This window comes from Lagenorhynchus albirostris, chromosome 7 (assembly GCF_949774975.1).
Source record: "Lagenorhynchus albirostris chromosome 7, mLagAlb1.1, whole genome shotgun sequence".
Classification (NCBI taxonomy): domain Eukaryota; kingdom Metazoa; phylum Chordata; class Mammalia; order Artiodactyla; family Delphinidae; genus Lagenorhynchus; species Lagenorhynchus albirostris.
In genome coordinates this window covers 53310749-53326249 of record NC_083101.1, presented here as the reverse complement: position 1 = coordinate 53326249, position 15501 = coordinate 53310749, and the positions used below count along the sequence as shown (strand labels likewise).

At 48.0% G+C, this 15501-nt stretch overlaps 1 protein-coding gene across 3 annotated transcripts in view; it reads right to left on the bottom strand.

Annotated features, from left to right (window-relative positions):
• Positions 1-13935, bottom strand: part of VLDLR (very low density lipoprotein receptor) — a 31862-nt gene extending 17927 nt beyond the window's left edge. The window contains exons 1-2 of one of the 3 annotated variants that reach the window (XM_060155022.1): positions 13776-13935; positions 1533-1652 (exon numbers count right to left, since the gene is read on the bottom strand). In XM_060155022.1, coding sequence (XP_060011005.1) covers positions 1533-1652; positions 13776-13857 — 202 coding nt within the window. In that variant the 5' untranslated portion in view covers positions 13858-13935. The remainder of the gene's footprint in view (positions 1-1532; positions 1653-13775) is intronic. The other 2 variants (XM_060155020.1, XM_060155021.1) reach the window with 2 other exon arrangements.
• Between the last annotated feature and the right edge of the window lie 1566 nt (positions 13936-15501).

The following is a 15501-nucleotide window of genomic DNA, read 5'->3' as shown; positions in this document are numbered from 1 at the left end:
TATACATATGTTCCCATATCTCTTCCCTCTTGCGTCTCCCTCCCTCCCACCCTCCCTATCCCACCCCTCCAGGCGGTCACAAAGCACCGAGCTGATCTCCCTGTGCTATGTGGCTGCTTCCCACTAGCTATCTACCTTATTATGTAACGTCTTTTAAAAGGCAAATGGCAATGTTATCACCGACATTCATGAACAACCTTATTTCAAGAGTTTTACAACACAGAACAAAGGGATCATAAAGCAAACTTCAGCATGTATTCAAGGTACCTAAATGCCATCTTGACATGTAGTTCTCAGCTGTCCTGGCTTAATGAGAGGTTATATAGGTTGCAAAGACAGGCATTTCTCATAATGATCTTTTTTTTGTAAATTTAATTTTGGCTGTGTTGGGTCTTTGTTGCTGCGTGCGGGCTTTCTCTAGTTGCGGTGAGCGGGAGCTACTCTTCGTGGTGGCGCGCGGGCTTCTCATTGCGGTGGCTTCTCTCGTTGTGGACCACGGGCTCTAGGCGCTCAGGCTTCAGTAGTTGTGGCTCGCAGGCTCTGGAGCGCAGCCTCAGTAGTTGTGGCGCACAGGCTTAGTTGCTCCGTGGCATGTGGGATCTTCCCGGACCAGGGCTCGAACCCGTGTCCCCTGCATTGGCAGGCGGATTCTTAACCACTGCGCCACCAGGGAAGCCCTCATAATGATCTTTTAATAGATGCTGATCAATGGGTATGATGGCGTATCCCTATTTTCTTGGGGAAAGAATGTCTTCCATCTTGCCTAGTGCTTTAAAATCAGCATCTCTGTAGACAGGGAATTAAAAAAAGAATCCTTATCTGATCTTTGATCTGGGCTGGCTTATAGTTTCTATACCAGGAGTTAATTAATTCCTGAAACTGCAGGGGATTTCTTACCGTCCACGGCTTGCTTTTTGGGGATTGGAACCATTTGAGAATTAAAAAAAGAAAGTCTGGGGCTTCCCTGGTGGCGCAGTGGTTGAGAGTCCACCTGCCAATGCAGGGGATGCGGGTTCGTGCTCCGGTCTGGGAAGATCCCACATGCCGCGGAGCGGCTGGGCCCGTGAGCCATGGCCACTGAGCCTGTGCGTCCGGAGCCTGTGCTCCGCAACGGGAGAGGCCACAACAGTGAGAGGCCCGCGTACCGCAAAAAAAAAAAAAAAAAAAAAAAAAAACTGTTCAAAGCAGTCTTCTGTCTGTCTCTATTTCTGGTCCTCCCCTTCCTTCCTCTAGCTTCCTATACCAAAATTTTGTCTGATCTAAGATCAACCGCGTCTACCATTTGAAAGGAACTCCACTGTATCTTCAAAATTCCATACTCAAGTCGCTAACTTCACATCAAACAATCATATCCCTCCAGACCAGGAAGTATAGAATCTTTGGACTCGAGTTCAAAGCAGTTTTTAGGAGTGGATTCTATTTTTCAGAATCTCGATACATTTGTAGACACTAAGATATAATATCATCATCTTTCAGTACAATGTGTACGTCCTAGTGAGGTGGCAGGTGAGACTGTCCAGCTCTTTACTCACCACAGTTCTTTTCGTCACTGCCATCAGCACAGTCTTCGTCCCCATCGCATTTCCACAGCAGCGTAATACAGCGGCCATTTGTGCACTGGAATTGGGAGGGTTCACATTTGGCTTTTCTTCCTAAAATCAGGAGGGAACACTTAGCTAAGCTGGGACACAAGGATCGTAAGTTAGAGGTGCTCGTTACCTGAAACCCATGGATAGGAGTCCTCTTGGAGGGACAGCTGCAGACTCAGAGGCCATAACACTGTAGGGGCCAGAGCTGGATGGGCCTTGGGGCAGTGACTGACAGTAACTGAGTTCTTAGCTGGGCACACTCCATCTGGATAAGACTAGATTCCCCAGCCTCTCTTGCAGGAGGCATAGCCATGGGACTAAGTTCCGGCTAATGGGATGTAAGCAGAAATGGTATATACAACTTCTGGGAAATAGACTCAAAGGCACAGGGGATCCAGCTTCCTTAATTTTATTCCTTTCTGGTTCCTGAAAACTAGGCATGGTGGCTGGAAATAGTAATCTTGGGTCAAGGGAGCCAGACCAAGATAGAAGGAACGTAGATTGCCCAGAGACTGCAGGTGGCAGGGCAGGGGATTCACCTGTGGACTCATTTCTCCCATTCCTTTAACTCATTTGTGTCATTATAATCATGCAGCCAAATCCTGATCTTTTAATGGCATTTCTTGTCCACATTCTATACTGTTACTCATCAATGATGCTTCTATTACGAGCAAAGTAAAGGATATTTAGAAAAGGCGTGAGGTTTAATACATGCTTCCTCATCTCAGAATTGGAGGTCTAATTGGAAAAAGACATGTTTACAAAATGACTCCAAGATAAGATAAAAAGCACGAAGAAGGTACAGTTAAGAGGTGAAGGGAGATCATTTTTTAAATTTAATTTTTATTTTGTATTATAGTTGAGTTACAATGTGTTAGTTTCAGGTGTACAGCAAAGTGATTCAGCTATACATGTATATATCTTCATTCTTTTTCAGATTCTTTTCCCGATTCTTTTCCCACATAGGTTATTACAGAATATTGAGTAGAGTTCCCTGTGCTATACAGTAGGTCCTTGTTGATTATCTATTTTATACCTAGTAGTTAATCCCTAACTCCTAATTTATCCCTCCCCCCCTGCACCTTTCCCCTTTGGTAACCATAAGTTTATTTTTGAAGTCTGTGAGTCTGTTTCTGTTTTGTAAATAAGTTCATTTGTATCACTTTTTTAGATCCCACATATAATCGGTATCATATGCTATTTGCCTTTGCCTGGCTTACTTCACTTAGTATGATAATCTCTAGGTCCATCCATGTCGCTGCAAATGGCATTATTTCATTCATTTTATGGCTGAATAATATTCCATTGTATATATGTACCACGTCTTTTTTATCCATTCCTCTGTCGATGGACATTTAGGTTGCTTCCATGTCCTGGCTACTGTAAACAGTGCTGCAGTGAACATTGGGGTGCATGTATCTTTTTGAATTATGGTCTTCTCTGGTATGTGCCCAGGAATGGGATTGCTGGATCATGTGGTAGATCTATTTTTAGTTGTTTTAAGGAATCGCCATACTGTTCTCCATAGTGGCTGTACCAAGTTACATTCCCACCAACGGTGTAGGAGGGTTCGCTTTTCTCCACACCCAAAGGGAGATCGTTTTTAACTTAGTGATGTGAGAAAAGCAAAGCAAGGTGGGAGCCACAGACCTGGATTCTATTTTTCTGAAACTCAGTTTTCCTATGCTCAGTGTATGAATATAATTCACATAATGGCATGAATGAATACTTGGAAGTAGGGCACTTAGTTTTTTTTTGCCTGGAATGGGACAGCTGATATTCAGGTGTTTCCTATCATTAGCAGGTCTATCCTTCTGGAGGACGTAATTTCTTCGAGATAAAAGGCAAAGATGTGGTTGCTTACAGCAAATACACTGCAAATATTCGAGAAAAACAGTGGAGCCACGTAGTTCATGCAGATTCCTTAGGGAGGTCTTCCCAGCAGAAAGCCTTGCGACTTCCTGTACCTTTCAGCATCTGCAGCTGTGGCATGTGGGCATAAGAACAGATGCTACAGTGACAAGCACAGACTGGAACTCTTGTGTCATGTACACAATGCTCTAGTTGGCATCGTACTATCAGCTACTCCCTACTGTCTGGGAACGTTCTATACTTTGTGGCTAATTCCCAGGGAGATTAAAATCTGGTCCTAGTTTACCATATGGGTGTGTGGTTACTTAGGTACTAAATGTACTCGTCTAAGAACTATATATGTAGCACTCTGCCCACAAGAGTGTAGTTAAGCTGGGACCCAGATACAAAGCAGGATGAATCAACGGCACTTCCTATCTGTAGTTCATTTTTTATTTTTTTTTTATAATTATTATTAGTTTTTTTGGCCACACCACGTGGCTTGCAGGATCTTAGTTCCCCGACCAGGGACTGAACCGAGGCTCCAGCAGTGAGAGTGCTGAGTCCTAACCATTGGGCCACCAGGAAATCCACCCTGAGTGGCCAACCCCCCTCCCGCCCCGGCATTTTTTAAAGTTTACCATGTTAACCATTTTTATTTATTTGGTCGTGCTGCGTGGCTTGAGGGATGTTCCCCAACCAGGGATTGAATCCGGGCCATGGCAGTGAAAGCCTGGAATCCTAACCACTAGGCCACCAGGGAACTCCTCTTCCTACCTGTATTTCATACTATTCATTCAATCCACAAATATTTTACTGGGCATAAGAAGGGGGAACAAGGAGAGGGTAGAGGCTGTCAGGAAGCATCGCACGCTAGTTTTTATACCGCGAAACCAAGTATGAAGTACCTGGCTGCCTCTCACCCTCCCCCTTTTATCACTGGAGTCTCGATATAGTCTTAATATTCTCAATGCTGGGGTTATCTGTTCCAGGGCCCACTGGCTGTAGTTCTTTATCCCCGTGACCTCTGACTGTTGTGGGAGTGGTAAGAATCTACTTAGAGTACTTTACTTGGAAAGTAAAAAAAGAACGATTTATGATAGTCAGAGAACAGAAATATACATATACTTGGAAAGACAAGTCAGGTTGCAATTAGAATACCTTTTTAAAAGGTGTTAGTTACCAAAGGTTTTAGTTGTTTGGTCAAAATGAGACAAAAACATCGACGTTGATATCTATGCTGTCAGAAAGGTAACCATATAATCCGACTTGTACAGGGACTTAAAAGTAGGCCTCAGAAAAAAAAAAAAAAAAAGTAGGCGTCAGATGATGGTTTTCCACTTGGGGTTAGGTACCTGGCAGATCTCTTTGACAATGAGCCTTGATTGTAACTACAGATTTTATAGACACTCAAGCTGGCCTGGGATTAACTATGGGCGCACAGTAGCCTAAGGCTGGTGTTTAGTCCACTGTCACCTTAAGGAAGCTCTCTGAATGTAACTGTAACACACAGGCAATCAACAGTCATAAATGCTGGGTTAACATCCCAGCAATGCTGCTTTAAGAGTCGCTGTTGAGCGGGCTCAGGACAGACACTCAAGACAAAAAGGAGTTTAATTTCTACCTCTTATCTCAGACGTTTCCACTTCACCCAAGCTTCTGCCCGATGGTCATAAAGCTGTTTTACCATGACACACACGGCTCTCCGTTAAGAAAGGAGCACAATGGCGTTAGGAATGGAGTAGCTGCTAACCAACCATCCCTGCTTCTTTAAAAGAGGAGAGTGGTGGGAGTGGGGGTGGGTAAAGCTAGCTGGCTTTATAAAGGGCTCTTTCTTTAAAGAGAAGAGAAGAAAGACCCTAAGCTCTATGGCCGCGCCTCGGTTTCTTAAGTTTCCTAAGCACCTTGTTTTGAAAGATTGCTCCTGGGTAGAAAGGACTCCCTAGTTCTGTTTAATCCCCTGTATCGTGCAGAGCGGGGAGAGCTCAGCCACCTGTTTGCAGCATGGTGGGTTTTCTGCCCAAGTTTCAGGAAGATTCTCCCTTTACACCTGTGGTGCCTACCTGGGAATGCTGCCGTACAGAGCTCCAAAAGAATCGAAAACACCAAATGAATTAAGCTTTCGGTTTGCAAAGCTTTGGGGGATTACAGGATTGTGGGCCTGTAGTCTATTTCCATCCGTGACAGTTAAGTCTCAAGTTCAGCATTATACTTTCAAAAAGAGAACAGGGTGAGCCTGAAATGATCGACACCCAGGGTCCTTTCAATGCTTAGGCTAAGCTAAAGCCAATGATGCCTCAGAAAATAAATTACAAGTAGAAGCGCTCGGCATCCTACAACCCAGGGTCTATCTGCTCAGAAGGGTGAAAAGTCGGAGTCAATGTGATTTTTAGCGGGTTCCTCAAAGTCACGGGGTTCACAGGAATGCCTTGGCAGCATCGGGGTGGCTGCAGTCAGGGGAAGGGCTACGACAGCAGGGAACCTGGGTATTCCGCCTCTGTTTCAACCAGCATTTCTTTTCAACATTGGAGTTTTGTGTAAGGATTTGAAAAGCGTTCCATAACTTTAAGAAATCAAACGGTTGGACTAGATCTGGGTTTCCTTTCAGCTCTGATACTTAGGATGAATACCCCTACCCTTTTGGGCCAGGGGGTTGGAAGTCACTTGTACCTAGTCGTCTGCACGGCTGTTTACACTTGTAATGAATGACTGAAGGCCCAGAAGCGTTGAAGATTTCCTCACTAATTCTGCGCTTACACAGTTGATATCAGACTCTGCAAACTTACTTCAAGGCACCCATGTCCCAGGAGCCTTGCTTACCTAAATAGTTAACGTTGCTACCCAGACATGTTGGCAGTTCACTGGCTCCAAGCAACTCAGGGGTTTTAATGCATTTAGAAGTCAGCCTGCCGTTGTTGTCTAATTGTCCCTGCAACGGTTAACATGGAAGAACAGTACGTAAGCTTCGGTTAAAAAAAAAACAAAAAAAACTGCATAGATCTTACGGTAAATACCAAGCCTTCCAAGTGGGCTACGAAGTTCCCTGTAGGGCTTCGAGTGGCACCTTTGCAGGAGTGCTCCAGAAGGGATGCCCACAGTAAGATGTTTCTGCGTGTCAGGCTCAGACATGAACTTCAGCCTGCACAGAGGGGCTGCGGCTGCCACACTGCTGGGACCAGCAAGGCCAAGTGTTCACATCTTTCACAGCCCTCCCATTTGCTTGAGTGTACGGGTGTTATCATCTCCTGGAATTTTGTTCAGTCCATTTGTTTTGGCACTTCTGGGGCTGCCAAGGGCATTTATTTTTAGTCCAGCTCATTCCTACTGCTTGCCACTTGAACGCCAATCTTTCTATTCATAGGCTAAAACTCCTTTTAGGACAAGCAGCTTTTCAAGTCAGCAAAGAAGTTTTCCTACAAGGGAAGAAGGTTAGTAAGAGGAACTGAGGATGAGGGACTGAGCTGTATTCTGGCCTTACAGACAGCCTCTCAAGCCTTGTGAGAACCAGTCGGGGGCCAACTAAAAACTGTGAAATACCTGGGTTAATCCTGATTCACTCAATCCTACAGTTCAATTGTCAGTTTTCCCATTTACATCAGATTGAGATGATCTTGGGAATCATGGATAAATAACTTAATTTTTATTCTTAGCCAAACACAAAGACCTCAGTTTCTTAATTGATTTAATTCTCAATCCTACACAGTCAGCGCTACTGTTCTCCTTTTACATACCAGGGAACCTGTTTGGGGAAGGGAGGACAGTATTTGCCCACGATCACCTTGGGCAGAACTAGAATTTGAACTCAGGCAGTCTGGCTCCAGATACCATGTGATTGAGCACGCATACCCACTAGAGCACCTGACTCAGGACCACTTCCTTCCAGAATATTCTGCTGACTTGTGATGTGGGTAGTAGTGTCAGTTTAAATTAATCCAGAATTAGGTACTATCACTTGTCAGGATGTCACTGTCCTAACACAGCCTTATTGTTGAGATAGAGCCCACCCTCCCATCCCCATTTTGATTTTTAAAAACTGCTGCCTCAGTATCCCTAGCAGGTCTTTTCCTAGAAGGACTATCATGCTTGGTCTTCTTGTCTAGAAAGAGCTAGGGCCCTCCTGATATATTTGGGAAGTTATTAGTTTTGTGGGTGGTAAAAGTCAGTGGTTCTCAAGGTCGAGTTTGTATCAGAAACCCCTGAAGGACTTACTAAAACAATGCTGCCCCCTCACCAGAGATTCTGACTTTGTAGGTCTAGCATGGGGCCCAAGTCTGCATTTCTACTGAGTTCCCGGAGGCTGTTGACCTAGCTGGTCCCTGACCACACTCTGAAACCACTGCGGGAAGGTTAGGAGGCTAAGATTCTACCCACAATGCGGGTGACTACTTCATTCTCAGGGTTGGACTCTATAGTACTCACCCCATAAGTCGTGTGCATCACTGAATGGACATAGGTGACAACTGCCAATCGAACAACAGAGATTATGATGACGACCTTTGTGCCATTAGGTAAAATCTACTTGGATATCTTAATAGGCATACACGGTAAAGAGGTTCTTCTAAAATCTGTCTTCCCATCCCCATGTGCCTGATCTTTGACTGACCCACCACTTACTCTAAATCAGTAGTCCAACCGTGAGCCTAGATTCTTCTCCTCTGACATTTTGCCATCAAGTCCTGGGCATGTCCAAGCACTCATCTCTCACTGGATCTAAATTTGTCTCTTGTTCCTCTGCCTCCAGGCTGCCGTGTTCTCTATCCACATCAACATGGTGAATCAGGCAGCCAAGAATGGCCCAGAGTGCCAGGGATGGGATCACTTGCAGGCTTCTCACGGGCTCTAGGATTGAGTCTAGTTTCCTACCCATTTCCCCCGGCTTCTTCCTATTGCTTACCACCCGTTCAAATGTCATCCTTGAACGAGCCCCTCAATTGCTTTCTTGACCAATTAGGTGTGGTCTGGCTGCTTTCTCACTGTCTCCTGTGCCTGTCACAGAGGCGTCACATACTGAGATGTGCTCACCTACGTGTTTCCATCTCTACAAGCGGAGATCCCCTATGGCAGGGCCTGGAATGTGTCTTTGTAAGTTGGGACCGGGTGCCTGACGTCTAAAATTTTTTTAGGCACTAGCGAGTGCCATCCGTTGATTTGTTAGTTCACTAATGAAGTTGGTCTGAACTACAGATTTTTTTCCCAAAGCATTCTTCCCAGGTTTTCTGAACTTGAAACCAAGTATGAGCAGTTGTTTCACTAGTTAGCATACTTTGAAAGACTCTTAGGTTACAAAGGCCACAGTTCTCAATGCCTACGAGGGTACTTTCACCTCATCTTCAGAAACTTTATCATTTAAAAACACAGCACTTTCCTGCACTTATATATCAGAATGAGTGTGTCAGTGTGGGTCCGTTAGCCTCGTTTCCACGTGAGGAGAGCGGTTCCGGCACGCAGGGCTCACTGGTAAAGTTAGAAATTTAGGGGCTTTTTACCTCTGACGGATTTTAGCGCTCTTTGGTAACGTTGGCAGCCATCCATTGTTGATTGAGTGCTATCACCTTTGTAGGATCATCTGCAGAGATGGACTAATTCCTGGCTTTGTCACATGAGAGTCTAAGTTCTCGGTGAGTTTTGAGAAATCTTCATAAGCTGTGACCCGTGTGGTGTGTGGGACCTCCAGCAATCTTCAGCTGCTACCTGCCTCTTTTATGATTAAGTCTTGACCACTGGGTCTGCTCGCTCCCATCCAGAGCTTCTATTCCAGGCTGTCTCTGGATCACTGATTTCCTGGTTTGACTTTCCCACTACACTAAATGTCATGAAGGAAGAGCCCAACTTCTTGGTCGCTGTGTCGCCTATGCCTGGTGCTATATGGCATGTGGTGGGCACTCAGTAAATGGAAGTCAAGTGCTTTTGAGCAGAGGTACAAAGGATGCTGGCATCAAGCTACCACCTACTTAGGGAACCTACAGATCAGTTAGTAGCTCAGACCTTGGAAAGGTATCTTAAGAAAGCTAAAGATTAGAGGCAGTCTATAAAAGAACCTTATTTACTCATAGTATCTGGGGGAAGAATTATAACACACGATGTAACTTGCAAATGTTGTCTATCACCAAGGGTTTTATCGCCTCCCTTGTTCGGCAAATTACAAGCCCGACCCGATAGCCCACCCCTCCCTCTCCCACAACCATGGTCCTATCTTATAGTTTCTGCCCCCAGAGTTCTCTCTTAAATACAGGGCCATGAATGCCCTTTCCCTGCTCCGCCCACCCATGCAGCATCTTTAAAATACAAAGTGGGCAAAGGATCTCTAAGCAGATATTAAGCCACTTCTAGCAGAATCGCTGTATTTATTCTCTCAGCACCTGGCAGGCATTCTCTCGTTAATTTAGAGCCACCATCTAGCCATCAGGCCCAAACTTTTCTAGGAAACTTCGCATGAAGGGCAACGTGTGCTAAGTTTAAGTTATCACCTGCCATCTCATTTAGTCCCTGCAGTGCATCTAGTGTATCTAACTAGGCAGTGTTAACAATGTTTAGAATTTTTATTGAAAACCAACAGAAAAGCTTAGCAGAGACACCAATTCGGACTGAAAAAATGCGGAGTGAAACTGAGGTAATCGTCCTTTACAAAGCCAGATTCTCCTAGAGCTAAGCCATTCCTCTGTCTTTAAGTCCTACGAAAAGCTATCAGTCTTCAGATTTCCTAGCCAACAACTCTTTAGGTGGGCCAGAAAACTGCCCCTGGACCACTTACTTCTGCTCAACAGGTACATCTCCTCCATCTCTGCCCAGGTATTCTTGGACTCTTTCTCTTGAAAGCAGTCTCCGTGCTGTGGCTTAACCACAGACGGGAACAAACGAAGCAATGTTGAGTCTATCACGTAACCACCTGGAGAGCAGCCGTATTAGCCCACCCTGAGAAATGCTTCTAAGGCAGGTACTTTTATCATAAGCTTCATTATAGAGCTTATCATAGTCCTTCGAGGGATTTAATTTTTTATAGACTAGTAATGTGAAGGTGGCTTTCCAAAGAAAGGTCAGTATCCAAAGTAAATTCAATTATGACTCGAAATTGTATAGATGACCACCTAAATTTGATCACTATTCCCTCTAGAGAGGGACAACTCTATTCACATTCTGTAAGAACTAGAAAATGGTCTAAATAGCTAATAGCTACATTTCTATGTGGTGCTCCAGGTCTTCTGGTCTCTGGACCAAAACCCGAAGCCCTACGGCTGGGGGCTGTTCCCTTGAGCTTCTGGTTGTGCTCTACTCTAGGAGTTCTTGCTAAGTCCGATCAGTTTGACATTCCTCCTGGAACAGAAGGGGCTTGTGACTATTTTTCACCTCTCCTAGAACTGTAACGAAACTACTCAAGTGAGATTGGGTTTATGGGTATCCAATTTTATAAAAGGCAGAAGCACTTCTTTTGAGCACGGAGGCTGCTATAATTAAAATATACAGTATGGTTATATTGAAGTCCTAACATTTGGCAGCCCTACTGAACTTGGCCTTTATACATGCTTTAGGTATCTAGGGACTCCAAACAATTCGAGCAAAGAACCAAAATGAGCCAGGGCAGGTACACAGCTAAATGTCACGTGAATTGGGCAAAGGGGCGATCTGGGGAGCAATGCTGCTCCAGACCACGGGCAGCCGTCATTGCCAATGAAGGCCTGACTGGTGACCCTCCTTTAAAGAGTCCCTGCTCACATGCTCATTCTTGGATCTAGATGAGGATTACGATTATTGTCATATCTCCTCTTGGTGCTATCTGGATAAGTCAGGTTTATTTTCCCTCTGCCCTCCGGTCTCCTGTCCCTCCAGGTACTGCCAATTTCACCAACCCACTCCCCACAAGAGGAGAAGTTCCGTTGACTCTTTTGTTGGTGGCTAGCCATATCTGAATAGCTCTCACAAAACCCTGGTTCTTCTAGGCTCTGGCCTTAATGAATATATAGTACCCCAGATCCTAATCTTGGCTACCTAGGCTGGAGGAAAATGTCCTGGAACTCCCAGGGATTTTTTTCCATCAGGTATGCTCCATTACTGAATTTTAATTTCTCTTGTTGGCCTGACTTTAAGTTCCTTGGCAGAGTCTTAAAGCACACGTGCCCTGTCCTAGAGTATTTTAGACCAGCATCATGCGTGTGTATGGGCAGAGTGTAGAAGACCAGGACCAGAAAGTCAGTCCATATGCCTTGGGGCTTTGAACTTCAGACAGGAGCCAGCCTGGGTTAGCTTAGGGTCAATACCTGCCTCAGCCAACCCCCAATTTCCTCCAGCTCAGAAAGGATGTGTCTCCTTTCCTTCGAAGAATTTAAGTCTTACACGGGCTTCTGTTTTCCGCTGTTCATGGCATGTCACATATTTCACATGTGACCTAGGGGAGCAAAAGGGAGGCTCACCTACCTGATACAAGGTGAACATATGGCTTCGACTAACTCATTTCGACAATTTAGGTGCATTCATAGCGTTCTATAGGATAAAGTTAACCTCCAGTGGAAAGTTATTATACATTAAGTTAAAAGAATATGAAAAGAACGCAGCAAAAACGAATCTTCTCTCCCACCTTTCTGGACAGTCATCAGTGGTTTCTGGTATATCGGAGTCTTTTGAAATGATATGAAAGGTGTAATGTAAGCCATGGCACTACTCTGAGAAATCGTTTAGTAAGTTAGTATTGCTCAACCATTAATGATTAATGTTAGAGTCTGAAAACTTTTCAGGGCTTTTCCAATCTCTTAGTTTGGCTACACATCAGGGGTCATCTTCACTAGACACTCGCCGTTTTTCAGGGAGTCCAGGCAGGGGAAAGCATTTGAGAGAACAGTCCATTGGAGCCTGTCAGTTTTTCATGTTCCCTTAAAGATAACATTTCTCAGGCTGCTAAATTACGAGCCCGCGGAGCCACGTGACCAACCTAAACGTGATCGGGCGGCCAGCCAATCGCAGAGCGCAGAAAAGCCCGTCGCAGCTTCTCACGCTCGGGACAGTCAGAACCTAAGGGCAGGGGGCATTCGGAGACTCAACCCCCACAAGTATTGCTTGAGGGGCTGCTTGACCATACATTAAAGTTCGCTCTCACTTCAGGAGCCTCGTGACTGCGGGCAGGCGGGTCTCCCAAGCCACCGGGCGACAGGAGCTAGGGACTCTGGAGTGGGTACTTAGGACGGGGGCAGTTTTCCGTCCCATTTCCCCAGAGGTGGCGAGCCAGCCCCTTGGTGTCATGTCGAGATCACTTCAGGGACCTGCCAGGATTCTCACCGAATCCTCTTAGAAGGGCTTCCTGTCGCCTGCCTGAGAAAGTTGTGCGGCCCCAAATGAGAGAGTGGCTGAGGACAGGGCTCCCAGGCCCAGTGCGGCACACCCTGGGGACCCGACAGTTGTCCCCACCGCCCTCCCCAACAAGCCACAGTCACACACCAGCTCTCCCAGCTCTCGTGCTACTCCATTTGATCTACTGGTTAGAATGAAGGCTAATTACAGTCACCAGATAAGGACCCAATTCCTCTCGAGGAAATCTCACCGGGAACGAGGCTCAGCAAACTAACCTGATTAAGTCTTCGTTCCACTCCCCTCCCCCGTTCAGCTATCCTGGAGACCCGAGAGGTTTACAAACGCTCCCCGGAGAGCGGAGAAACATCTAGAGGTGAGTCCTATTTGATTCAAGTCTCACTCTTCCTCTAACCCGCACTACACAGAGACTGCCCGGCGCCCGCGGGGTCGCAGTCCGGGTGCGCAGGCTGCGCACTTCTAGCCGCTCGGCGGAGACTCCCGGCGGCAGCCCACCGAACGTGCGGGTTCCTCACCGCCGCGGGGAACCCCACTCCCGGTCGGCACCCGGCGCCCCGCATCGCCGGAGGCGCCCTTCCTCACCCACCGCCCGCTCCTACCCTCCGTGAAGTCGAGGGGCGCTCCGGGGGCTGCCGTGCACGTCCCGGCCCACCCGGCCCCCTGCCTCCTTCCTAACACCCCGCCTGGCAGAAGAGACACAACCATTGTTCAACGGCTCAGAAGCCCATATTCCCCATCCCCGCCAAGCGGAGTGAAAAACGAGGCAAAGCACAGGTTTTAGGGGAGGCAGTGTAAGGGAATGAAGACTAGTTCGGGCAAGGCTTTAGGACACCCCAAATCCCACTATCCCCCCAGCCTGGCTCCCAGGAGCCGCGATGCTGACAGCTCAGAGGCGCCACCAGGGTGGGGAGGGAGAGAAGGCGACGAGAGTGAAGAGGCGCCTCCTAGGAGGGGGGTGGGCAAAAGGAGACCCGCGCCTCGGGGCCCCCTGGCGCCCCGGCTGGGTCCGGGCAGGCCGCGGAGGGGCGCGTCCTCACTCACCCGCTCCGGTGGTGCCGCTCTCCCGGGGCGCCCAGCACAGCGCGAGCAGCAGCCAGAGCGCCCAGCGCGCGGACGTGCCCATGGTGCCCGTCTGGATGGTGCCGCCGCCGCCGCCGCCGCTCGCTCCGCACAACAAGTTACCAGCCCTTCGGAAAGGAGGAAGGAGGTGGGGGCGGGGAGGGAGGAGGGGGAAGGGGAGGAGGGGAAGGAGTTCGAAGGGGGGTAAAGGGAGCAGGGAAGAAGAGGCGCACCCCCTCCCCTACAACTTGCACAATCTACCCCCCACCAGCCAACCCACCCACCCACCTACCTCCCCGGCTGCAGTGGTAGTGCAAGCCGAGCCCGCGGGCAGAAAATAATGCAGGCGCTGCAGAGGAGGGGAGGGAAGAGGAGGGGAGAAAGGGAGAGGGGGTGGGGAGCCAAGAGCGGAGAAGACAGAAGAGAGAGGAGCCGGCCGCGGAGCACCCACCCTGGCGGCCGCTGGAGCGCGGGGTGAGGAGCGAGGAGGGGGCAGGAGGGGGAGTGGTCAGCGGGGGATGGGGGCGGGCGCGGCGGCTTCAGCCCTCCCTCCCCACCCTCGACGCGCTCCTCTTATAAGCTCGGGGCAGCCAGGTTCCTGCGTCGGGGTTGTGTGAGTGTGCGTTCGAGTGTGAGCGTGAGTGGCCGTGGCCGTGGCCGCCGCTGCCACCCGGAGTGCTCCCGGGGCTCGGCTGCTCCGCGCGTCCGCCCGAGGCTCACGGGGGCCCGGGGCGGCCGCTGGTTGGCTCGCGCGCCGCCCTCGCCTCCAATCCCCGGTGCCTGCCCTAATTTCCTGATCCAGGGAACCTGCCGCCGCAGCAGCTGTGCGCTCCCTACAGTCATTACTGTACCTTCCCGGCAGCCGCCAACCGTAAATGCAGCAGCAGCAGTGGCAGCAGCAGCAGTTAGCACTGATGCAACTACTGAGGCTATTGCCACCGCCTTCCCAGTAACGCGGCTTACAGCCCGGAGGGGGGGACTTGCAGTTTCCAGGGGCAACAAGCGTCTCTCTACCACCTTCTCCTGCGCCTCAAAGAGGGCTGGTCCTGTGAGGCTGGTAGGTAGCTTCTTTCTTGGGCCTCCTCTCTCCACTTAAAAGTGATGAAGAGGAGTGGATCTAAACGTTTGGGCTACTTTGGTGTGGGGTTGGGGATGCCTGTCTCAGTCAAACGCTAAGATGCCATTTTTGCTAAAAATTAAATGTGTCTTTAAGTGAGAGCGTGTGTGTAAGGAGAGTGCGCGCGGTTGTGGTTGGTCCTCTGTAACAGAATGGGACGAAAGTAACCCAGTCTGGGCTGAGGAGGAGGGGGATATCGCTAGCGCAGCTCTGCATTCTCTCATCAACGATTATAGTTAATGGCTAATTGCACAAATGATAGTCAGAGGGCCTGTAATTAGAAGCTTAACCTTTTCTTGCTTGGGGGAGGGGAAACCCGGTTTATTCTTCTTGATATAGTTTGCAACATTCAATTACAAGGCTCAAGGAAAGAAAGAAGGAAGCAAAGGCAAGACTCCTGTAAAGGATTGATTCCTGTTTTGTGTCTGGCAATACTGAGCCTGTAATTTGCTTTTGTGTACTTCAGTTTTCTTGCACAATTTCCCCTGGTTGTCCCCATTTAACCAGACGGGGAGGACACACCGGGCTATTTCACCTTCTTAAATAAAGGGTTTGTATATTTTAAAGAAGTAGTTTCGATCTCGAATGACT